At 36.7% G+C, this 25759-nt stretch overlaps 1 protein-coding gene and 1 pseudogene across 13 annotated transcripts in view; one reads left to right on the top strand and one right to left on the bottom strand.

Moving 5' to 3' along the window:
- CARMIL1 (capping protein regulator and myosin 1 linker 1) overlaps positions 1 to 25759 on the top strand; it is a 351277-nt gene that overhangs the window by 283972 nt on the left and 41546 nt on the right. For all 13 annotated transcript variants that reach the window (XM_074319291.1, XM_074319290.1, XM_074319289.1 and 10 more), the window contains 3 exons: positions 8133 to 8308; positions 11274 to 11361; positions 14002 to 14151. In XM_074319291.1, the coding sequence (XP_074175392.1) occupies positions 8133 to 8308; positions 11274 to 11361; positions 14002 to 14151 (414 nt within the window). The remainder of the gene's footprint in view (positions 1 to 8132; positions 8309 to 11273; positions 11362 to 14001; positions 14152 to 25759) is intronic.
- Positions 14734 to 23649, bottom strand: LOC141568646 (60 kDa heat shock protein, mitochondrial pseudogene; annotated as a pseudogene).

The raw sequence follows: 25759 nt of genomic DNA, 5'->3' as shown, positions 1-25759 counted from the left end.
TGCATTCCCACCAACAGTGTATGAGGGTTCCTTTTTCTCCACAGCCTCTCCAACACTTGTTACTATTTGTCTTGTTGATGATAGCCATTCTGACTGGGGTGAGGTGATATCTCATTGTGGTTTTTATTTGCATTTCTCTGATGATTAGTGATGTTGAGCATTTTTTCATATGTCTATTTGCCATTTGTATGTCCTCTTTGGAGAAATGTCTCTTCAGGTCCTCTGCCCATTTTTCAATTGGGTTGTTTGTTTTTTGTTGTTGAGTTTCATGAGTTCCTTGTATATTTTGGATATTAGCCCCTTATCGGAGGCACTGTTTGCAAAAATCTTCTCCCATTCAGTTGGTTGCCTCTTTATTTTGTCGATGGTTTCTTTTGCTGTGCAGAAGCTTTTAAGTTTCATATAGTCCCATTCGTTTATTTTAGCTTTTACTTCCCTTGCCTTTGGAGTCAAATTCATAAAATGCTCTTTGAACCCAAGGTCCATAAGTTTAGTTTTCTTCTATGCAGTTTATTGTGTCAGGTCTTATACTTAAGTCTTTGATCCATTTTGAATTAATTTTCATACATGGTGACAGATAGCAGTCTAATTTCATTCTTTTGCACGTGGCTTTCCAATTCTGCCAGCACCATTTATTGAAGAGGCTGTCTTTTCTCCATTGTATATTTTTAGTTTCTTTTTCAAAAATTAACTGTCCGTATTTATGTGGTTTTATTTCTGGGTTCTCAGTTCTATTCCATTGGTCTATGTGTCTGTTTTTCTGCCAATACCATGCTGTTTTGATTATTGTTGCCCTGTAGTACAAGCCAAAGTCAGGAAGTGTGATACCTCCATTATTGTTCTATTTTCTTAAGATTGCTTTGGCTATTCGGGGTCTTTTGTGGTTCCAAATAAATCTTATGATTTTTTGTTCTATTTCTTTAAAAAATGCCATTGGGATTTTGATGGGGATTGCATTAAATCTGCATATTGCTTTGGGTAATATGGCCATTTTAACTATGTTGATTCTTCCAATATATGAGCACGGAATGTCTTTCCATTTCTTTGTGTCTTCTTCAATTTCTTTTAAAAATGTCTTATAGTTTTCAGCATATAGGTCCTTCACATCTTTGGTTAAGTTTATTCCTAGGTATTTTATTATTTTTGCTGCAATTGCAAAAGGAATTGTTTTTTGGATTTCTTTTTCTGAGATTTCATTGTTAGTATATAGTAATGCAGTGGACTTTTGTACGCTGATTTTGTAGCCAGCAACTTTACTGTATTCGTTGATTGTTTCTAATTGCTGTTTGGTAGAGTCTTTAGGGTTTTCTGTATATAGCATCATGTCATCTGCAAAGAGTGACAATTTAACTTCTTCATTCCCAATTTGGATGCCTTTTATTTCTTTCTGTTGCATAATTGCTCTGGCGAGGACTTCCAACACTATGTTGAAAAGCAGAGGTGATAGGGGACAGCCCTGTCATGTTCCTGAACATAGAGCAAAGGGCTTCAGTTTTTCACCATTAATTATGAGATTAGCTGAGGGTTTGTCATATATGGCCTTTATTATGTTAAGGTATTTTCCTTCTATACCTATTTTATTAAGTGTTTTAATCATAAATGGATGTTGTATCTTGTCAAATGCTTTTTCTGCATCAATTGATATAATCATATGATTTTTGTCCTTTATTTTGTTTATGTGATGTATCACATTGATGGATTTGCAGATGTTGAACCATCCTTGTGCCCGGGGATGAACCCCACTTGGTCGTGATGAATAATCTTTTTAATGCATTGTTGTATTCGATTTGCTAGAATTTTGTTTAGGATTTTTGCATCTGTATTCATCAGAGATATTGGTCTGTAGTTTTCTTTTTTTGTGCTGTCCTTACCAGGTTTTGGTATCAGGGTAATGTTGGCCTCATAAAATGAGTTAGGGAGTACTGTCTCTTCTTCAATTTTTGGAAGAGTTTGAGCAGGATTGGTATTAGATCCTCTTTGAAGGTTTGGTAGAATTCACTAGTGAAGCCATCTGGTCCCGGACTTTTGCTTTTGGGAAGGTTTTGGATGACTGATTCAATTTCGTTACTGGTGATCGGTCTGTTTAGATTTTCCAGTTCTTCATGGTTCAGCCTAGGCAGGCTATATGTTTCTAAGAACTTGTCCATTTCTTCTAGGTTATTGAATTTGGTGGCATATAGTCCTTCATAGTATTCTTGGATGATCCTTTGTATTTCTGTGGTGTCCGTGATAACTTCCCCTTTTTCATTTCTGATTTTATTAATTAGTGTCTTCTCTCTTTTTATCTTAGTGAGTCTAGCCAAGGGTTTGTCAATTTTGTTAATCTTTTCAAAGAACCAGCTATTTGTCACATTAATGTTTTCTATTGTCTTTTTGTTCTCTGTTTCATTTAGTTCTGCTCTGATTTTTGTTATTTCGTTTCTTCTGCTGACCTTGGGTTTCACTTGTTCTTCTTTTTCTAGTTCTTTAATGTGTAACATGAGGTTATTTATTTGGAATTTTTCTCATTTCTTGAGATAGGCCTGTAATGATACAAATTTCCCTCTTAAAACTGCTTTCGCTGCATCCAAAAAATTTTGGTAGGATGTATTTTCATTGTCATTTGTTTCTATGTATCTTTTGATCTCTCCTCTAATTTCTTCTTTGACCCAGTTGTTCTTTAAAAGTATGTTGTTTAATCTCCATGTGTTTGTGTTCTTTCCTGCTTTCTTTTTGCAGTTGATATCCAATTTCAAAGTCTTGTGATCAGAGAATATGTTTGGTATGATTTCAATCTTCTTAAATTTGCTGAGGTTAGTTTTATGTCCCAATATATGGTCTATCCTTATGTTCCATGTACACTAGAAAAAAAATGTATAGTTTGATGTTTTAGCATGAAGTGCTCTATAAATGTCAATTATATCCATTTCTTCTAATGTGTCTTTTAGGGCTGCTATTTGATTATTTATTTTCTGTTGGATGATCTATCCATAGCTGTCAATGATATATTTAGGTCCCCTAGTATAACTGAGTTTTGGTCAATTTCTTCCTTTAGTTCTGTTAGTAGTTGCTTGGTCTATTTCGTTGCTCCCTGATTGGGGGCATAAATATTGATAACTGTCATGTCTTCTTGTTGTATAGTCCCCTTTACCATTATGAGATGTCCATCTTTGTCTCTTGTTACCTTCTTTATCCTGAAGTCTGTTTCATCTGACATCAGTATGGCTACACCTGATTTTCTCTCGATACCATTTGCTTGGAGTGTCAATTTCCACCCTTTCACTTTGAGTCTATGCTTGTCCTTGTAGCTGAGATGTGTCTCTTGGAGACACCATATGGTTGGGTTGAGTTTTTGCAGAGATGCGTGCCGAGGGCCACAGGACACAACATGGAGGTGACTGCAGTCTCAGGAGAGAAAAGGATCCAGGCTGCAGGTGCACTTCTAGTGGTCCACAGTCCTACATGAGGGATCAGCGCATGATACAGCTAAACCCAGCATTCAAGGCAGAGATCTTGGAGAAAACCCGAATACAGCAGGGTAATAACTATAGTTTAAGCCCTCACAGCTAGGCAGAAAACTGAAAACAAAGACACGGAGCCTAGCCCACTCCCTGCACACCCTCCCAGAGCCACCCCGCCCCCCACCTCCATCCTCCCAGTGTTAGAAGGGTGCTTCAGAAGAAATGGTAGCAGTGTCTGATTAAAGAACAATATCTACAGCTCTGGGAACTGGAGAGACAGTCCCACAGCCGCAGACACACAGTGCAACTAATTCTTGTGATAAGGAAGAAACTGTAAGGGCGAGACAGCTGGAAGTCGACGTTGCTGGGATTCACACAAACATACCAGCGTCTCTCACATCCTACCCCACTGCCACCTTTCTGGCCGGATGCTGCTGAGACATAAAGGCTCTGCATCAGGCTGCAGGGGCACCATTGGGGTTTCAGAAGCTCAGAGCTCTATTGCCCCCCGAAACCCAGGTGACCTGCTCACAGAGGAGAAGCCCACCTTCCAGAAAACCCACATCATGTGAAAAGCCGAAACAGAGCAAGAGAAAATAAAATGCTATAGCATGAGAGAATACAAAAGGCTGAAATGGGAGAAAAAAATAAAACATTCCAGCAACAACTACTGAAGCAAAAGAAAGACCCCTTCATATCAACCTGCTGCAGAACCCACTCCTGTAGATAGAAGAGAAATAATTCATGAATTTCAATGAATAACCAAGGTAACAAGGCAGCTCAGAAAGAAAATGAAAACTCTCCAGAAAGTGAACTTAAAAACAAGGAAATATGAGACTTAAATGACAGAGAATTCGAGATTGCAGTTGTGAAACAAACTCAACGAGATGCAAGAAAACACAGCTAGGCAGTTTAATGAACTCAGAAACACAATCAGAGAACAAAATGAATATTTTACTAAAGAGATTGAAATTTTAAAAAGAACCAAATAGAAATTCTGGAGATGAAGAACTCAATAAAAGAAATGAAATGTGAAATAGCCAGCTTAGGAAATATAGCTAGCTAATGGAGGATAGAATTAGTAATACCAAAGATAGGAATCCGGAAATGACACAGATGGAGAAAGAGAAAGACTTGAAAATTGAAAGAAATGAAAGAACTCTACAAGAACTTTCTGACTCCATCAGAAAGAGCAACATAAAAATAATGAGTATATGAGAGGAGAAGAGAGGGGACAGAGAGCATATTCAACAAATAGTCAACGAGAACTTCCCAAACCTATGGAAAGAACTGGATCCTTGAATCCAAGAACGAAACTAAACCCCTAATTACCTCAATCCCAACAGGCCCTTTCCAAGGCACATTATATTGAAGCTGTCAAAAATTAAAGACAGAGAAAGAATTCTCAAGACAGCCATGGGAAAAAGAGCAGTAACATATAAGGGAAAGCCCGTTAGACTATCATCAGACTTTTTGGCAGAAACTCTACAAGCCAGGAGGGAGAGAATCAAATATTCAAAATAATGAGAGAAATTATCAGCCAAGAATAACATATCCAGCAAGATATATTAGATATCCTTTAGATATCAAGGAGGAATAAAGACCTTTCCAGACACACACAAGCTGAGGGTATTTTCTAACACATGACCTGCATTACAGGAAAGACTGAAGAAGACTACTCGACCTGAACCAAAAAATCAAAAGAATACAAAACCATGAGCAATATTACAAACAGAAAGACAGAAGCAGGAAATGACAACCCTTACACAAAATAAGGCCCTATACACTTAAGCATAACATACAGGGTAAAGATTAAAACATTAAAAAACAAAAAAAACAAAAAAAGAGACAAGAAAGGCAACCTGCTACTATAACTCAGCAATCAACTCACAGCATAAGTTGGGATAAGTTGTGGCAACAAAAACTTAAAAGGATAGAGAGTAAAGGTCTGAATCTGTAAAGGGAAATGGAGCATGTTGAAGAAAAAGGACTACTGTATATATGAAACTTTCTTTTACATAAACTTAACGATAATCACTCAAAAAAAAATGCAGAACTGAGACACAAACATAAAAAAAAGAAGAAACTTAGGGAAATATCATAGACTACCACCACACGAAAATACCAGACAGCAACAAACAGGCAAAGAAGCAGATACCAGAAAACAAGAGAATGGCTACAGGAAATCCTCATATATCAACAATCACCCTACATGTAAATGGACTGAACTCACCAATAAGAAGGCGCAGAGTAGCAGGCTGGATCAGGAAATAAAACCCAACCATATGCTACCTCCAAGAGACACATCTCAGCTACAAGGAGAAATACTGACTCAAAGTGACAGGGTGGAAATCGATACTCCAAGCAAATGGTATCCAGAAAACAGCGGGTGTAGCCATACTCAGATCAGACAAAAGAGACTTCAGGATAAAAAAGGTAACAAGAGACAAAGATGGACATTTCATAGTGATAAAGGGGACAATACAACAGGAAGACATGATACTTATCAATATATATGCCCCCAATCAGGGAGCACCAAAACATACAAAGCAACTACTAACAGAACTGAAGGGAGAAATTGACTGAAAAACAATTATAGTAGGGGACCTAACTACATCATTGACAGCTATGGTAGATCATCCAAACAGAAATTCAGTAAGGAAATACCATTCTTAAATGACACATTAGACCAAATGGACATAATTGACATTTATAGAGCACTTCCTTCTAGAACACCAGACTGTATGTTCTTTTCTAGTGTACATGGAACATTCTCAAGGGTAAGACCATATGTTGGGACATAAAACTAGCCTCAGCAAATTTAAGAAGATTGAAATCATAATACCAAACATATTCTCTGGTCACAAGGCTTTGAAATTGGATATCACCTGCAGAAAGATAGTAGGAAGAACCACAAATATGTGGAAATTAACATGCTATTAAAGAACGACTGAGTCAAAGAAGAAATAAAAGGAGAGAGCAAAAGATACATAGAAACAAATGACAATGAAAATACATCCTATCAAAATTACTGGGATGCAGCGAAAGCAGCAATCAGAGGGAAATTTATATCATTACAGGCCTATCTCAAAAAACAAGGGAAAATCCTAGATAAACAAGTTAACATTACACATTAAAGAACTAGAAAAAGAAGAACAAATGAAACCCAAAGCCAGCAAAAGGAAGGAAATAATAAAAGTCAGAGCAGAACTAAAAGAAACAGAGAAAAAAAAAAAGACAATAGAAAGAATTAATGCAACAAAGAACTGGTTCTTTGAAAAGATTAATAAAACTGACAAATCCTTGGCTAGACTCACTAAGATAAAAAGAGAAAAGACACAAATAAAGAAAATCAGAAATGAAAGAGGAGAAGTTGCCAAGGTTACCACAGAAAAACAAAGGATCATGCAAGAATACTATGAAGGAGTATATGCTACCAAATTCAATAACCTAGTAGAAATGGACAAGTTCTTAGAAACATGTAACCTTCTGAGACTGAATCAGGAAGAACTGGAAAATCTAAATAGACCGATCAACAGTAAGGAAATTGAATCAGCCATCCAAAATCTTCCCAAAAGCAAAAGTCCAGGACCAGATGGCTTCACTAGTGAATTCTACCAAACATTCAAAGAGGAGCTAACACCTGTCCTCCTCAATAGCTTCCAAAAAATTAAAGAAGAGGCAATATTTCCTAACTCATTTTATGAGGCCAACATTACCCTGATACCAAAACCTGGTAAGGATAACACACAAAAAAAGAAAATTACAGACCAATATCTCTGATGAATGCAGATGCAAAAATTCTAGCAAATAAAATTGAACAATGCATTAAAAAGATTATACGTTATGATCAGCTGGGGTTCATCTCAGGGGCACCAGGATGGTTCAACATATGCAAATTGATCAATGTGATACACCTCATAAACAAAATAAAAGAGAGAAATCACATGATTATATCCATAGATTTAGAAAAAGCATTTGACAAGATGCAAGGTCCATTTATGATTAAAATACTTTAGATACATTTTTCAAGCTAAATTGCTACATGTATAAGTGTGTTTTGATTATTATTAATGTTGGTTATGAAGTGCTCTGTGAAATTTTTTGTCTGTTATTCGTGGAGTTTATTATTGTTATAACAATCACAATTTTACCTAACACTAAAGCTTTTCTTTTAAAAGAGTACTCGTATAACTGGCAGTTGTCTCTGTGGTTTTCTATTACTGATGTCTTCATAGAGCTTTTGAATGGGTCGCCCTGATTTGGGGTTTCTGTGATTTGTAAAATTGCCCAAGCGTTCAAATCTGGTAGGTTTTCCAGGGAATATGTGTAACTTTATTTTCCAGTACCATAGAGAACAATGTGATGTGATAAGTTGATGTATAAAGGCTGATATGTGTCCTTTTAAATCTTATCACAGTTCCTTTGTGTTAAGTATAACAAGTTCACCATAACACTTCAGATGCCAGTGTGAAGTTGGTGGATTTGCTAAGTGATTTAAAGTGATTACCTGAGATCATGATCATCTGGCTGTCACAGTCACTCGGGGTATCTCAGAATCCTTGGTCGTGCTCAGGACCCTGTTGTGTCCCTGTGCTCCACGGGCTCAGCATCATATATAACCACCTTTCAGTTTTATGGTGGCGCCTCGGCGCAGTGTCATCCTCTCCCCCTCACTGTGCTGCATTGCAGGCACTGCTCGAGTCCATGGTCGATGCCGCTGAGAACCTTTGTCCCAATGTGATGAAAAAAGCCCACATCCGACAAGACTTGATTCATGCCAGCACTGAAAAGATTTCCATTCCACGTACCTTCATTAAAAATGTCCTGCTGGAGCAGTCTGGAATTGATATTCTTAACAAAATTAGGTAGGTTTATAATGTTAATAATACGCAGTTTATTAGGCTCTGCAGTTTCTGTGAATGTAGTTGAGGCAGCTGTGAAGAGCACTGTTATTGGCTTTATCCATATATATATGTTAGGCGTGTCTAATGGGTAATGACTATATATAGATATAGTTTTGCATAAATGTATAGGTTTAATCATTTCCAAAATAAGACAACCACAGATATGCCTGTGTTACTGAAGAGGACATAGCTATGTGCTCTTTTTAAGTGTTTTATTTTTGATAGGGGAATACATATTTGTAATCCCTTTTTTTCTGGTAAAGCTTATCTTTCGCCTTTATAAAGTACTAACTTGAAGACTGAGATCAGTCTGCTTTCTACCACTGTGCTGTTATGAACAAATGCATAGTCTATAAAGGCAAAGAGGCCCACTATGACCTCACCATATTTTCCCTCTGGGTTCTTTTGGTGGGTCTGTGATGCTGTGTATGTACTAATGGTGCTCTGGAGTGTTTATATGATTGTTGCTTGGTGAAAAATATGCCAAGATACAAATATTTAGAAGGTGTGATAAGCAACAAACTTTTCTGAATTTTTACACTGAGACTCTGGTGATTACCAGCATTATATGAAAGCTCAGCTAATTCTCATTTTGTTTCTTAGTTGGAGAATCAGATGACTAGAAACATTTTAAGTTGCCCATTTTAACCATTTCTGAGTCTTGATAAGAATATTTAGATGTAGCACAAATACCAGCTCTTAGCTGAAGAGTTGGGAATTATGCTAACACAGTGATGGAGCTAAATAACAGTCTGCAAGAAAACTAAGAGTTAAAAACAAAATAAGCCAAAAATTATATCATCACAATCTAGATATTGAAGCCCAACAACCTTAAAGTTAGATAATGGATATTTGAGGATTGAGCAGTAACTGGACAGTCTAAGATTTAGGATGTAACTGTCGTGTGTGTGTGTGTGTGTGTTTTAAATAAAAAATCCTAGCACCTACTCAACTGAGTTGTAGGACAACTGAAAGGACTTGAGAAATTTCAAAAAAGACTTTCCCAGTGTTTATAGGACCCCATAGATTAGTGAGTTTCTGAACTGTAGCTCTTGTGCTTACATACTTCTATAACCTGTAGATTCAGAAGTTTTATTGAAGCTTCTTAAGTATTAAGGAAAAAAATGCGTTGACCACCATTCTTTTGTAATAATGGATTGAACCATCAACAGATCATACATAAAATGATGCCTTTACTGGAATACCAAATTCTGTCAAATACGGTCACTTTCCTTGAAAATGGGCCAATTCTGAAAGATGAACATCAGAATGGAACTCCTCATATTAGTAAATCAATTATATGTCTATAACTCTTCCCTTGGCTTTTTTATCATGTATGATACTGAGCACTGCGAGAATGCAAATATGCACACGCACACGTACACGCATGGGCACATTCATATGCATGAGTGCACTGCAGGTTAGGTTGAATCATTTCCTCTATAAATTTTGCAAACTGGAAATTCAATTAGTAAGGAAGTATAACATCCAGAAGAAAAATGATAGCACAGTCCTGAGATATTTTTAAAAATGCATGTTTAAGAAACTTTTTGGTGCTACAATTTGAAATAGATAAACCACCCTCTGCACATCATAGACAGAAGGAGAGAGGAAGATAAAGAGAGAAACTACTGACTCTACAGTTTTATGAGGAAGTAAAATTCCCAAATATGCCTAAAAATAATCAGAGGAAGTACATGTTGAAATTGGATTCCCAGGCCCCTCTGGAGGTTTGGGGTGGATCCAGTAACCCCAAAGAAACCCAGGTGAATCTTATCTGTGGAATAATAAAGTATTAGATAAACCAAAGAGCTACCGAGACCTTGTTACAACGAGCTACAGAGACAGGAATTAAAGACACATCCTTTTATCTTTAGCCCAGGAAAATTTTTAATGTAGGCATCAAAGATTTGTGCTTTCATTATTCTGCCTTGCTATCAGTAATCTTCCTGGGCAGAGAAATCACAGTGCAAATTATTGCCTTTAGGTTAGAAAGGTTATCCCCTGTTACACAAATGTACTTTTAACTTTAGGATTAAATAATGTTTTTGATAACTCCTTTCCCTGCTCTAAAAAGTTTAAAATTGTTGACTTCAAAAGCAGATTTGAACTTGTGAGGCAATGTTGGAATGTGAGTATAAATCTCTAGTACAAGGACCTTTAAAAGTGTTATGCATTTATGTGCCTGTGTACATTTACATAAGATTATTCAGACTGAAGACACACATGGAACTTGAATGCTTTGGGATACCAAATAGCTACAATGCTCACTAAAATACCAGCTCTCTGGCTGAAAACTTAGTGGTTTAGTTGTTTATTACTGAAAACTGCCGGCCACTTTGTGTTGCCTGGCCACATTTTTAATATCAGGCAAGAGGCACTAAAATTGATCATTTTGGTAACATTTGTTCATAGAAGGCAGGAGAACAGTAAATTTATAATTCTTCAAAGATGGCAAGTCAGAGCAGAAGTTTTTCCATATGGTACCATCTGATTTGTAAAAAGGTTTTAAAAGGTGGGGATATGCATTTTAAAGTAATAACCAAGGCTTAACAATACTCCAGCCTGGGTTGGTTTTTTTTTCTCATTTATATCAATGAATGAATTGTTCCTGACCACATAGTACACATGGTTCCCGTTAAGTTGGTCTTTATCCAGGTGTATTTAATTTTTACCATTAAATCTTGAGTTTTGAGATGGCAAAGGCAGGTTGAAATTGGTAAGGAGAGTCCATTACCTGTGTGTTTGTGGCAATGTTTAAGGCTTATTCTTGGAAGTCCTCAGCCCTGTTCACACATTTTTATATTCCATTTTCAAAGACAAACAGAATCACAGTTGACCTTATCAACACAGCATCAAGAGAGGGTGATTTTGTTTTCCCGTGCACAAAATAAAATGCTACTCTGCCCTTTTGATTTTTACATAGTGAAGTGAAGTTGACAGTGGCCTCCTTCCTGTCTGATCGACTTGTGGACGAAATTCTGGATGCACTTTCACACTGCCATCATAAACTGGTGAGTGTTTGAGCAGGACGTCCTGTTTCAGTCTGTTGTGATGCAGGGCAGCCTCCAGCATAGGGATGTGGGTTCCTTTCTAATTTTACTCCTTTGTAGCTTTATAAGTTACAGTTTTCCTCCATCTTCTGTATTGCTTCTGGTTTATCTGAAACATCTTAGAATTTCTCCAGAGGGAATGGCAGGGGAAAGCACAAGTGATGGTTTCCAGAAAACTTGTCTGTTTATTATACAGGTCAAAAATTTTGATAGGAGACTGAGATGTAAAATTAAGATTTTTTTTATTATTATTTCTTTTATCTGTGTTCAGTTTGTTGGTTCCTGATAGGATTATTTGAGAATGGACTATTCTTGAAAACATGGGGGTGAGGAGGGAGAATGAAATATTTGGAGTCCAAAGAAAATGCAAGAGTAGAATGGACATATTCTAGTGATAGCTGCTGTGTGTCCAACCAGGCCTCTTGGATATGACCAAGTTGAAAAAATAAGTTTTCTTAAATATAGAGACTGGTTCTACACTAGGGCAGGAAACTTGACTTCCAAGATTAGTGCATATGAAAAATGTATCAGCAACTTTATGTTTCTTAAACTTTAGGAAATTCTTTGAAGCACAAATGAAAGTTGTATTACTGGTTATATCTTGTTAGCAATCTGATCCAATAGAAATCTCCCAAGCAGGTAATAATGTTTCCTCCAGAGAAAAAACTGTCAGGTAACTCTGGATACTAGAGATACCCAGTTTTATGGCATCGAATTGTTGGGTGACATTGGAGAACATCAAAATGAGAGGAACAGTAACAGCTTCGTTCCCATGAGGTGAACAGCATGAGTGTTGAAAAATTCATTTCAAAAAAAGAAGACTCTCCTCTAAAATCTAAAGTACTCGTGTGAGATAGCCCTCTCTAGTGGCACTACTCAGTATTGCCTATGGGCTGGAGCTGGCCTGTTAGTGGATGGTTACTACTAGTAGTCTGTGACAGTGTAAGCTCAGCAACAAGGAGAAAATGTGGAGAAGCTTCTAGATTAATTTGACATAGCCACAATATTCGAACACATGTTGTTTTTCTATTTTTTAATTTTTATTGTGTTTTACCAATCTATTGGTTTGTGGCAAATTGGAAATATAAAAATCTAGTTCATCACCACAGAGAACTGGAGAAGCACAAGTTTCTGATTCGTGGCACAAGTTTCTGATTCGTGTAGTAAAGAGCTACGTTACTGTTTAGAGCTCCTGATTCAGACATTTTTGTTTTAAATAAGCAGAAACAAAATCAATAGAGAATCTTTTATAGAAAGGTTTATCAGTAACCCACAGCTCCGGGGACTGCCTCTAAATGCCCACTTGATGTCATAAATGATAGATATTGTATCTATATGATTGCACATGAGAACTACACTGGAAGTTTGAATTATTCACTTTTTTTGCCTTTTTTTAAACCTTTTTTTGTTATTTTAAATTCATTTTTCAGTAAATTGTGAGTGCACTTTTGTTTTGAATTTCATTTTGGTATTAATACTGCTGATTTTGATTGGAGAAGAGAGCTTCACTGCTGTGGGAAAGAAATAGTATCTTCAAAATGAAATTTTGTTTTCAAAGACATTCTGATAACATTAATATTTTCTCCAACTTAAGTTTAAAAGTGTTCCCAAAGGTTCCATGGAATTGTCCACTGGTTCTCATCATTTTGAAAGAGTTAAATCAAAGTTCCTGGTGAGGAGTCAGGTCAGCTTTAGAGCTTATTAATTCTAGCCCAGTTTATTCTACCTCTTACCATTTGAGTTTTTAGGTTTACCTGAAGTATAACACTGGGAATTAATAAATCATATCAAATATGGTATTCATTACATGAAAATAGCATGAGCAAGTAATAATTAAAATTTTATTAGCACTTCCCTTCCTTTCAACCCTTTAAAAATAATGAAGCGTGGGATTGTTTTATTTCTCCTTATTAGATATGTTTAAGCACTAGATAAAGAAATTCTTTCAGAGAAAATATCACATATAGTTAATAAAAAGAACATTTAATCTAGACTGAGTAGTCTCATTTAACTTGTGTCAGTTATATTTCTGGTTTAAATTTCCTGTATATTTCTACCTATAATGGCAATGGCAATGACATCATACTTCACTCGTTAATTTTCTTTACCCTTCGAAGAGCAAATTGAGTTGAACTGAATCTTCCTTGTCCTAGTAAAATTGCATAAATAAAATGACTTCTCAGTACAAAATGTTGTAATGCCTCCTGATGGACATAATTTGTGATTGTATTTAAAATTAAAAGTTGCATAAATCACACCAGCTTCCTGAAAAGGTTTATAATGCATCTTTTGGAAAACAAAAATACACACCTACTTTGTGCATATTTGCATCAACATGGCAAAGACTATATGAAATACTGGTTTTTAAAAAAATAAAATCTCAAAAGACATTTTTTTTAAAAAGGAGGTTTTGTTATTTCTTGCTTAAAACATTCCACATCCTCCAAAGAAAGATAATAAAAGAGGTAAGTTACTCTAGTGTGAATTTGTTAAGAATTGTCATTAACCACATCCTTTAGCATGCCATCTTTGGGAATCCAGCCTACCTGCTTTTCCCTTGTCTCTGTGAGTTAATTTCCCTTGTGTGTGTCTTGACTCTAGACTGACCACTTCAGCAGACGTGGCAAGACCCTTCCTCAACAAGAGTCCTTAGAGATTGAGCTGGCTGAGGAGAAGCCCATTAAACGCTCCATCATCACGGTGGAGGAGCTCACAGAGATAGAGCGTTTCGAAGATCTGGATACTTGTATGGTAAGACGCATCCTTTAGACACCATTATCCATTCACTGGGCTATATTACTGTTTTTTGTTGTTGTTGTTTTTATTTTTTAATCTCACCCATTTACCAGACCAAATAATGGGTGTCTCTTCCCAGCTAGAGACAATTCTTTCAGAAGCTTATTGCTATACAGAAACTCTTAATGAAGCTAATGAAACTTAAGCTTCAGGTTCCCACTAAGGCCGTTATCTAATTTTTTATTTGCAGTTTTATAAAACTTTTCTTAAAGAGTAACCCTACCTCCCCACCACCAAAGAAAAACTGAAAGTTTCAGTGAACATAAAACCTGGATCTGTCCCTATAGCCATAGTAGAAAAAGTCCTAAATTAATGAGAAATTGACTATTTAACTTTTAACAAACTTTTATTACACAAAGGTGGTCACATAATTGGATATTTTTCTGCTTTGTACACATTCTTAATCTCCACAGAAAGACTGCTTCTTAACTTCTCATTGGGTGATGGCAAGCACTAAATCCTGATTTTAACAGAATAATAGTAAAATGCCTCAGTAATTTAAGTTGAAAGCAGTACATTGATACATGGCTATTGCACTTAGTCATCAGGAATGTACAAATGTCTTTTTATTCAAAAATACAAAATAAATTATCTGTAGGCATGGACAATAACAGCAGCAAACCATTATATGTTGTCAAGTGAAACCAGTAACTGATGGTTATAGTGATTTTCTTAAACATCAGCCAGCCTTTTCTCCATTTCTTTCAACTGACTTCTCTGAAGTTATAGGTGAGGAGCGCTACCTTGAGCTTCCTCTCACAGTTCTCATTAATAAAGGTAAAGCACTATTCTAGAAATTAGAACATGCCACCTCCTATACCACCTCCCATTCCACCCATTCTGTCCATTCCAGGGCCTTTCTCTTCTTTAGGAATTTCTGTGATTACAACTTCTGCTGTAGTTAACAGAGAAGCCTCTCCAGCAGCTTCCAATAAAACAGTGCTCACAACAGTTGTTGGATCAGTGATTCCTTTTTTCACCATAGTCACAAAATCTCTAAGCGTAACATCATAATCAATTTCTGAGGAACGTTGCATAATTTTCTCAACTGCATTCTTTTTCAACACCTGCATTCTTAGCAATGATCATTGCAGGAATTTTGAGTGTTTTTTAAAATAATTTCTATACCAATTTTTCAATCTTCATTAGCTGGAGTTAACGAGCCCAAAGCTGAAATGCACCGAAGCAGGGCACAACCCCTTCCCAGAACAATGCCTTCCTCAACCTCAGCTCGTGTGACATTCAGGGCATCTGTGATTCTATCTATCTTTTCATTCACTTCAACATCACTTGTCCCACCAACCTTCAGTGCAGCTACTCCATCAGAGAGTTTTACCAGACGTTCATTTAGTTTTTCCTTTTCATATTCACTAGTCCTGATACCTAACTGCTCAATGATTTCTTGAATACATTTTTCATTCTGAGCCTTGTCACCTTTCCCGTTCAAGAGCATGGCATCATCTTTGGTCACAATGACCTCTCCAACTTTTCCTAAGTCATGAGGCTGAATATCTTCAAGATTTAGTCAATCCATCCTCTGCAAACACTGCACCACCAATAGCAATAGCCATGTCTTTAAGCTGGTTTTTGTCTATTGTTTCCAAAAGCTGGAGCTTTGACTGCTACAACTTGAAGACCAAATTTTAGCTGATAAAAACACGTGTCCTTAGAGCTTCTTCATCAGCATCTTCAGCAATGATGACCAAGCGCTTATGGTGAAATTTTACCTATCTACCTATCTATCTATCTATCTATCTATCTATCTATCTATCTATCTATCTATCTATCTATGTATCTATAGCTATCTATTTATCTATGGATTTATTAAATTTAATTTATTGGGTGACAATGGTTAGTAAAATTACATAGGCTTCAATGTACAATTCTGTATTACATCATCTATATATCACATTGTGTGCTCACCACCCAGAGTCAGTTCTTCTTCCATCACCATGTATTTGACCCCCTTTACTTTACCCTCTAGTACCATCCCCCCACCCCTTTACCCTCTGGTAACCACAGTTGTTCTCTGCATCTATGAGTTTTTGTTTCTTTCTTTATCTTGTTTATCTAGTTTTTCTTTCTTTGTTGCTTTCAGTTTTATATCCCACATATGAGTGAAGTCACATGGTTCTCGACTGTTTCTTTCTGACTTATTTCACTTACCATAATAATCTCATGATCCATCCATGTTGTCGCAAATAGCAGCATTTCATCTTTTCTTATGGAGAATAGTATTCCACTGTGTATATATACCACATCTTTTTTTTTAATTTATTTTTTAAATTTATTGGGGTGACAATTGTTAGTAAAATTACATAGATTTCAGGTGTACAATTCTGTATTACATCATCTATAAATCCCATTGTGTGTTCACCACCCAGAGTCAGATCTCCTTCCATCACCATATATTTGATCCCCTTTACCCTCATCTCCCACCCCCCACCCCCCTTACCCTCTGGTAACCACTAAACTATTGTCTGTGTCTATGAGTTTCTGTTTCTCATTTGTTTGTCTTGTTCTTTTGTTGTTTTTGGTTTATATACCATATATCAGTGAAATCACATGGTTCTCTGCTTTTTCTGTCTGACTTATTTCGCTCAGCATTACACTCTCAAGATCCATCCATGTTGTCACAAATGTTCCTATATCATCTTTTCTTACAGCCGAATAGTATTCCATTGTGTATATATACCACAACTTCTTTATCCATTCATCTATCGAAGGACATTTTGGTTGTTTCCATGTCTTGGCCACCGTAAACAAAGCTGCAATGAACATTGGAGCACACGTGTCTTTATCTCTAAATGTTTTCAGATTTTTTGGGTAGATACCCAGGAGAGGGATTGCTGGGTCATATGGTAATTCTATTCGTAATTTTTTGAGGAACCTCCACACTGCCTTCCATAACGGCTGCACCAGTCTGCATTCCCACCAACAGTGTATGAGGGTTCCTTTTTCTCCACAGCCTCTCCAACATTTGTTACTATTTGTCTTGTTGATGATAGCCATTCTGACTGGGGTGAGGTGATATCTCATTGTGGTTTTGATTTGCATTTCTCTGATGATTAGTGATGTTGAGCATTTTTTCATATGTCTATTTGCCATTTGTATGTCCTCTTTGGAGAAATGTCTCTTCAAGTCCTCTGCCCATTTTTCAATTGGGTTGTTTGTTTTTTTTTTTTGAGTTGCATGAGTTCCTTGTATATTCTGGATATTAGCTCCCTATCGGAGGCTGTTTGCAAAAATCTTCTCCCATTCAGTTGGTGGCCTCTTTATTTTGTCAATGGTTTCTTTTGCTGTGCAGAAGCTTTTAAGTTTCATATAGTCCCATTCGTTTATTTTAGCTTTTACTTCCATTGCCTTTGGAGTCAAATTCATAAAATACTCTTTGAACCCAAGGTCCATAAGTTTAGTACCTATGTTTTCTTCTATGCAGTTTATTGTGTCAGGTCTTATGCTTAAGTCTTTGATCCATTTTGAATTAATTTTGGTACATGGTGACAAATAGCAGTCCAGTTTCATTCTTTTGCACGTGGTTATCCAATTCTCCCAGCACCATTTATTGAAGAGGCTGTTTTTCCTCCATTGTATGTTTTTAGCTTCTTTGTCAAAAATTATATGTCCATATTTATGTGGATTTATTTTTGGGTTCTCAATTCTATTCCATTGGTCTATGTGTCTGTTTTTCTGCCAATACCATGCTGTTTTGATTATTGTAGCCCTGTAGTGCAAGCCAAAGTCAGGAAGTTGATACGTCCATTATTGTTCTTTTTTCTTAAGATTGCTTTGGATATTTGGGGTCTTTGGTGGTTACAAACAAATCTGATGATTTTTTGTTCTATTTCTTTAAAAAATGCCATTGGGATTTTGATGGGGATTGCGTTGAATCTGTATATTGCTTTGAGTAATATGGCCATTTTAACTATGTTGATTCTTCCAATATATGAGCACGGAATGTCTTTCCATTTCTTTGTGTCTTCTTCAATTTCTTTCAAAAATGTCTTATAATTTTCAGCATATAGATCTTTCACATCCTTGGTTAAGTTTATTCCTAGGTATTTTATTCTTTTTGCTGCAATTGCAAAAGGAATTGTTTTTTGTATTTCTTTTTCTGAGATTTCGTTGTTAGTATATAGGAAAGCAATGGACTCTGTACGTTGATTTTGTATACAGCAACTTTACTGTATTCGATGATTGTTTCTAATAGCTTTTTGGTGGAGTCTTTAGGGTTTTCAATATATAGCATCATGTCATCTGCAAAGAGTGATAATTTAACTTCTTCATTCCCAATTTGGATGCCTTTTATTTCTTTGTCTTGCCTGATTGCTCTGGCAAGGACTTCCAACACTATCTTGAAAAGCAGAGGTGATAGGGGACAGCCCTGTTGTGTTCCTGAAGGTAGAGCAAAGGGCTTCAGTTTTTCACCATTAATTATGAGATTAGCAGAGGGCTTGTCATATATGGCCTTTATTATGGTAAGGTATTTTCCTTCTATACCTATTTTATTAAGTGTTTTAATCATAAATGGATGTTGTATCTTGTCAAATGCTTTTTCTGCATCAATTGATATAATCATATGATTTTTGTCCTTTATTTTGTTTATGTGATGTATCACATTGATGGACTTGAGGATGTTGAACCATCCTTGTGCCCCGGGGATGAACTCCACTTGGTCGTGATGAATAATCTTTTTAATGCATTGTTGTATTCGATTTGCTAGGAATTTATTTAGGATTTTTGCATTGGTATTCATCAGAGATATTGGTCTGTAGTTTTCTTTTTTGTGCTGTCCTTACCAGGTTTTGGTATCAGGGTAATGTTGGCCTCATAAAATGAGTTGGGGAGTACTGTCTCTTCTTCAATTTTTTGGAAGAGTTTGAGTGGGATTGGTATTAGATCCTCTTTGAAGGTTTGGTAGAATTCACTAGTGAAGCCATCTGGTCCCGGACTTTTGCTTTTGGGAAGGTTTTGGATGACTGATTCAATTTCGTTACTGGTGATCGGTCTGTTTAGATTTTCCAGTTCTTCATGGTTCAGCCTTGGAAGGCTATATGTTTCTAAGAACTTGTCCATTTCTTCTAGGTTGTTGAATTTGGTGGCATATAGTCCTTCATAGTATTCTTGGATGATCCTTTGTATTTCTGTGGTGTCCGTGATAACTTCCCCTTTTTCGTTTCTGATTTTGTTAATCAGTGTCTTCTCTCTTTTTATCTTAGTAAGTCTAGCCAAGGGTTTGTCAATTTTGTTAATCTTTTCAAAGAACCAGCTCTTTGTCACATTAATTTTTTCTATTGTCTTTTGTTCTCTATTTCATTTAGTTCTGCTCTAATTTTTGTTATTTCCTTTCTTCTGCTGACCTTGGGTTTTACTTGTTCTTCTTTTTCTAGTTCTTTAAGGTGTAACATGAGGTTATTTATTTGGGAGTTTTCTTGTTTCTTGAGATAGGCCTGTAATGAGATAAATTTCCCTCTTAAAACTGCTTTCGCTGCATCCCAAAAATTTTGGTAGGATGTATTTTCATTGTCATTTGTTTCTATGTATCTTTTGATCTCTCCTCTAATTTCTTCTTTGACCCAGTCGTTCTTTAAAAGTATGTTGTTTAATCTCCACGTATTTGTGTTTTTTCCTACTTTCCTTTTGCAGTTGATAACCATTTTCAAAGCCTTGTGATCAGAGAATATGCTTGGTATGATTTCAATCTTCTTAAATTTGCTGAGGCTAATTTTATGTCCCAATATATGGTCTATCCTTGAGAATGTTCCATGTACACTAGAAAAGAATGTATAGTCTGATGTTTTAGGATGAAGTGCTCTATAAATGTCAATTATGTCCATTTCATCTAATGTGTCATTTAGGGCTACTATTTCGTTATTTATTTTCTGTTTGGATGATCTATCCATAGCTGTCAATGATGTATTTAAGTCCCCTAGTATAATTGTGTTTTGGTCAATTTCTCCCTTTAGTTCTGTTAGTAGTTGCTTGGTGTATTTCGGTGCTCCTGATTGGGGGCATAAATATTGATGACTGTTATGTCTTCTTGTTGTACAGTCCCCTTCACCATTATGAAATGTCCATCTTTGTCTCTTGTTATCTTTTTCACCTTGAAGTCTGTTTCATCTGATATCATTATGGCTACACCTGATTTTCTCTGGGTACCATTTGCTTGGAGTGTCAATTTCCACCCTTTCACTTTGAGTCTATGCTTGTCCTTGTAGCTGAGATGTGTCTCTTGGAGACAGCATATGGTTGGGTTTAGTTTTTGATCCAATCTGCTACTCTGTGCCTTTTTATTGGTGAGTTCAGTCCATTTACATTTAGGGTGATTATTGATATGTGAGGATTTCCTGTCATTCTATCTTTAGTTTTCTGGTAAGGCTGTGTCTCCATTGTTTCTTTGCCTTTTGTTGTTGTCTATTATTTCTGTGTGGTGGTATTCTATGATGTTTCCTCTGTTTCTTCTTTTATTTCAGTATATATTTCAGTTCTGGATTTTTTTTGAGTGGTTACCCTTAAGTTTATGTAAAAGAAAGTTTGATATTTAGAGTATTCCATTTTCTTCAGCACGCTTACTTTCTCCATTCCCATATTCCGGTTCAGGCCTTTACTCTCCCCCCTTTTTGAGTTTTGGTTGCCACAAATTGTCCCTGTTGATGGTGGTCGAATAGCCTCCTTTAGTATTTCTTGTAGTGCAGGTCGTGTATTAGAAAATTCCCTCAGCTTCTGTATGTCTGGAAAAGTCTTTATTCCTCCTTCATGTCTAAAGGATATCTTTGCTGGATATATTATTCTTGGCTCATAATTTCTCTCTTTCAATAGTTTGAATATTTGGTTCCACTCCCTCCTGGCTTGTAGAGTTTCTGCTGAAAAATCTGATGATAATCTAATAGGCTTTCCTTTGTAAGTTACCGTCTTCTTTTCCCTGGCTGTTTTGAGGATTCTTCCTTTGTCGTTGGTTTTACACAGCTTCGATACAAAGTGCCTTGGAGAAGGCCTGTTGGCATTGAGGTAATTAGGTGTTCTTTTGCTTCTTTGATTCAAGGGTCCAGTTCTGTCCACAACTTTGGGAAGTTCTCATCAACGATTTGTTTGAATATAGTCTCTGTTCGCTTCTCTCTTTCTTCTCCTTCTGGTATGCCCATTATTCTTATATTGCTCTTTCTGATGGAGTCAGAAAGTTCTTGTAGAGTTCTTTCATTTCTTTTAAGTCTCAAGTCTCTTTCTTCTTCCATCTGTGTAATTTCCAGGTTTCTATCTTTGATGTCACTGATTCTTTCCTCCATCTGGTCAACTGTACTACCTAAGCTGGTTATTTCACTCTTAATTTCTTCTATTGAGTTCTTAATCTCCAGAAATTCTATTTGGTTCTTTTTAAAATTTCAATCTCTTTCGTAAAATGCTTATGCTTTTCTTTGATTGTGTTTCTGAGTTCATTTAACTGCCTATCTGCAACAGGTTGATAGGAAGAAGTCTTTCTTTTGTTTTCCAGTACTTGTTGGTAGAATGTTTTATTTTTTCTCCAACTGCAGCTTATTTTTCTTCTCCCACATGGTAGTGCTATGTTTTCTCTGCACTATTCCAGCTTCTCACACAATAGGGGGTTCCCTGGGAGACGGGCTTCTCCTCTGTTAATAGTTCATCTAGGTCACAGGGCACAGTGTCCCGGTGGGTATGCGGAGAGCTTTTGACGTTCCAAAGCTCTTCCAGCTCCAGATTCAGAGCCCATATGTTTCAGCGGTTGTTTACTCCTGCAGGGATCCACCCAGATAGGTAGGGCCAGTGACGAGGTGAATTGTGAGAGGTGGCCCAGAGCAATGGCAGCAACCACCACCACAGCCGGTCCTGCTTCCATATCTCCCTCCCCTTTGCCGGAACTAGTTGGGCTGTGAATCTGTGTCTGCGGTCCAGAGTTCTCAGAACAGCAAATATTCTATTCCTTTGATTTGACACTGGTACTGTTCTGTTTCTAGCACCCGGCAGGTGGGGGCGGGGCGAGCTCTGGGAGGGTAGGGACGGGGCGGCCAGTCTCAGTGCCTAAGGCCTCCATTCTCTGCTCGGCAGTGAGGGCTTAACCCACCGTTTTCAACCTTCTTCCCTCAGTCTTTTCTCCGAGGTCTGTGCCGTGAGCGTTGGGTTCAGCCGTGTTATATGCTGCCCGCTCAGCCCTGTGGGCCACAAGCAGAGCCCTAGCAGTCCGAGTTCTTCCCTCTCATGTAGCTGCGGTGGTTCTGGGAAGCAGCGAGCTCGGAGCACTGAGCCAGGTCTGCGTCCTGCGCCCCTGCGGCTCCGTCTCCACACTTCTCCCTTCCCTCCTCCCCCGCTTGCGCAATTCTACCACCTGTAGGTGACTTCGGTAGTGGGCCTCTTCGTCTTGCCTGTCTGCTGTGCAGGGAGTCCTTTGTGGAGTTTTTGTTGTTCGATTCGTTGTAAATTCCAGGGGAGCTTTACAGAGGCTCACCTCACGCCGCCATTTTTGAGAAATTTATATTAATTTGAGTGTAAGGATTGCCTTTTTGGATTGGAAACAATAATCAATATGATTGACATTTTTTGAAAGAAATTTTTCACTTAGTCAACATATATTAAATTTGCATTTGGACTAAGTGAGGGCCAATATAAGAATGATTCAATGGGGCTGGAGGGATGTTACCGGCTGGAGAGAAGACTGAGAACATCTCATCAATCTTAATTTCAGAAAGTTAAAGGAAAAGGCTATTTTCTTTAACTAAAATGGCAAAAAGGAATCTTTTTAAACAACTCTGTCTCCATTTAAATACTTATCTTTTTTTATTTAACTAGAAAGAAACTAAGAGGTATTCTAGTTCACTTCGTGGGGTATGGTTGGGAGGAAGAAAAACTGTTATAATAACCTATATCCACTCTCATAGCCCCAGAGATTCTGATCTCCCTTTTACTCCAGAGCAGAAAATAAGATGGTTTAAAAAATCTTATTATTTTAATATACTTTCATAGTACCTATGACATGGTAGGCACTATTCTGAGTTGTTTATGAATAGTAGCAACCTATGAATAATTAGATGTTATTAATATCTTCTGTTTAACAAATGAAGAAACTAAGGCATAGAAAACTTAAGTGAGGTATCCAAGGTTACTCAGGTCACTGAAAGGCTCACAGTTTGGTACCAGAGTCTGCTGTAATCAGTATATGGATGTCCTATGTAGTATATTTCTTACGATCAGAATTAAATTTTGAGTTTGATTTAATTAGACTACATTGCTTTATGTAAAATACCTCCTTACTAACTCCATATTAAAGTAATTAACAGAAACACAAGTGAAAGATATGTGTGCTATACAACCATAATGTAAGCTACAGTTTTTAAACATTGTTGGGAATAACTGTCAAAAATCTGACATATTCAGTTGTTATCCAATTGTTTGAAATGAATTTGCCCACTTTTGGCTTACCTGGAATATTCCATGCCTCTCCATGTGTTTTGTTGGTGACAGTGATTAGCCTTCCTATATACTTCTTATCATTTTAATACACATGCCTTGTATGTCATGCTGAAGCATGTATTTATTTAGAATCTTTATTGTCCATAGACTACCTGTTCTCTTCCTGCAATCAGGTGCTTAGTATTTCCAACCATGTCTTTCAACTTTGATTTGTCATTGGCCCTTGGGATATTGAAGGATACAGTTCTCATTCTACTGATTACTTATCTCTAAATAGTTAATTTGACACTAAATGTAGTTTTTTCTACCTTTAAAAAACTGCATTTGTTCAGGTTTTAGGATAGTGTGCCAAATGGGTGAAGAGACAGGGTCTGGTCATTAGTTATAACTAGCATACTAATTGTAATTCTTTCAATTATTTTAATGAGTGTCATATAAGTTTTAAGTCAAAAGATATTCATGTAGAAAAGCAGTGCATCTACTCACTGCTATTTCCTAGAAAATAATGTTAAAAGGCTTGAATTACTACAGACCACATCTTGTGAATTCTTTTTTCCAATGACAAAATAGCAGTTATTTTCCATTAACAAATTCAGCCTTAGATTTCAATATATAATTTTAAGCTTTTTAATGCAGGTTAAAATTCAGCAAAGATCCATTTGTCTTGGTCAGATAGTATTTCTTTAAATAAATCACCTCATTTTTAAGTACCAACAGTTATTAATTGAACTAATCTATTAACAGTATTGCCAAATACAGACTATTAAGTCGATATCTCATTTAAAATTAGTTTCACTGATATTAACTATGTGCAGAGGCCTGTGCAAGTCCTAATTGTTAGTTTCCTCTTAAAATTTTATTTATTTTATAATGTCATTTTTTTATTAAGATCACTTTGGAAAACGGAGATTTAACTTTTTAATCACTAGAAAGCAACCTATGAAAACCTCTTAATTTCCAAATTTAAATTTTCCAAACTATAGTACAATTTATATAGTCCAACTAAAATGGATCTTGTATGTTCCTCAGAGTTTCTAGTGCTGTTTGTGGCGGTCTTGTGTGGAAAGGCCAGACGCACACTGCAAGCTCCAGAGTTCACCATTCACTCAGGACCCAGAGTTGCCTTAACCTTTTAATTTTTAACTGGTGTGAACACCATTTGCAGAGGTTTATTCTAGGGAGCTCCTGAGAGATCTATCCCACACACCTTGTTTTAAGGATGAAAATAAAGCCTGAAGTGCAGCATTGACCACCTTCAGGAGCTCCCCAAGAGACAATGGAGACCCCATGGGAAATCCCACAGACTCCCTCCTTTTACAGTCATTCCTGGGAGGATAAGAACCCTCCACCTCCATAGGTGACAGAACAGCCCAAAGCTCCCATATGAATCAAACTCCCCAGGAAGAGGATGAGTGGACTTGATAAATCCCCTGCTGAAAAGGACTAAGAACATCAGCTTAGTCAGGGCATCACCAAAGCAGCCTCCAAACTGGGCATCTGACTTGCAGATTGGCTATGATGATTCTTCCGATCTTAATTTTGACAAGTAATGATAATCGCAAAAGGTGATTTTGACCTACCCTCATGAATTAAATTAAGCAAATAGTTCTAGTATCCTGTGGACTTATAAAAAGAAAAAAACATTCCATTGTTCACCTGTTTCTCTTTATCTATAGTGTGTTGTTTGCAGATAAGGTAGGCATATACTTATACTTCCCTTAAACAGGACATTTTTTTTAAATGAAGTCCACTGGTAACCACTAAACTTGTCTGTGTCTGTGATTTATTTGTTTGTGTGTCTTGTTCATTTGTTGCTACCAGAGGGTAAGGGAGGAGGATTGTGGTAGAAATGGGTTAAAGGGGGTCAATTATATGGTGATGGAAGGAGAACTGGCTCTGAGTGGTGAACACACAATGCAATATATACATGATGTATTATAGAAATGTACACTTGATAATTTTACTAACCACGTCATCCCAATAAATTTAATGAAGATTAAAAAATAAATAAATGAAGTCCAATCTAGTTAAGTCTTTTACAAGCAATCACTGATTGCTTGTAACTTTTGAACCAATACTAAATAAAATAATTTCTCTAAAATCTGTCTCACTTTTCAACCTTTAGACACCTCATGTTTTCAAC

Source organism: Rhinolophus sinicus, linkage group LG14, assembly GCF_036562045.2.
Source record: "Rhinolophus sinicus isolate RSC01 linkage group LG14, ASM3656204v1, whole genome shotgun sequence".
Lineage (NCBI taxonomy): Eukaryota > Metazoa > Chordata > Mammalia > Chiroptera > Rhinolophidae > Rhinolophus > Rhinolophus sinicus.
The sequence above is the reverse complement of the archived record's forward strand: the minus strand, read 5'-3'. Positions and strand labels throughout refer to the sequence as shown.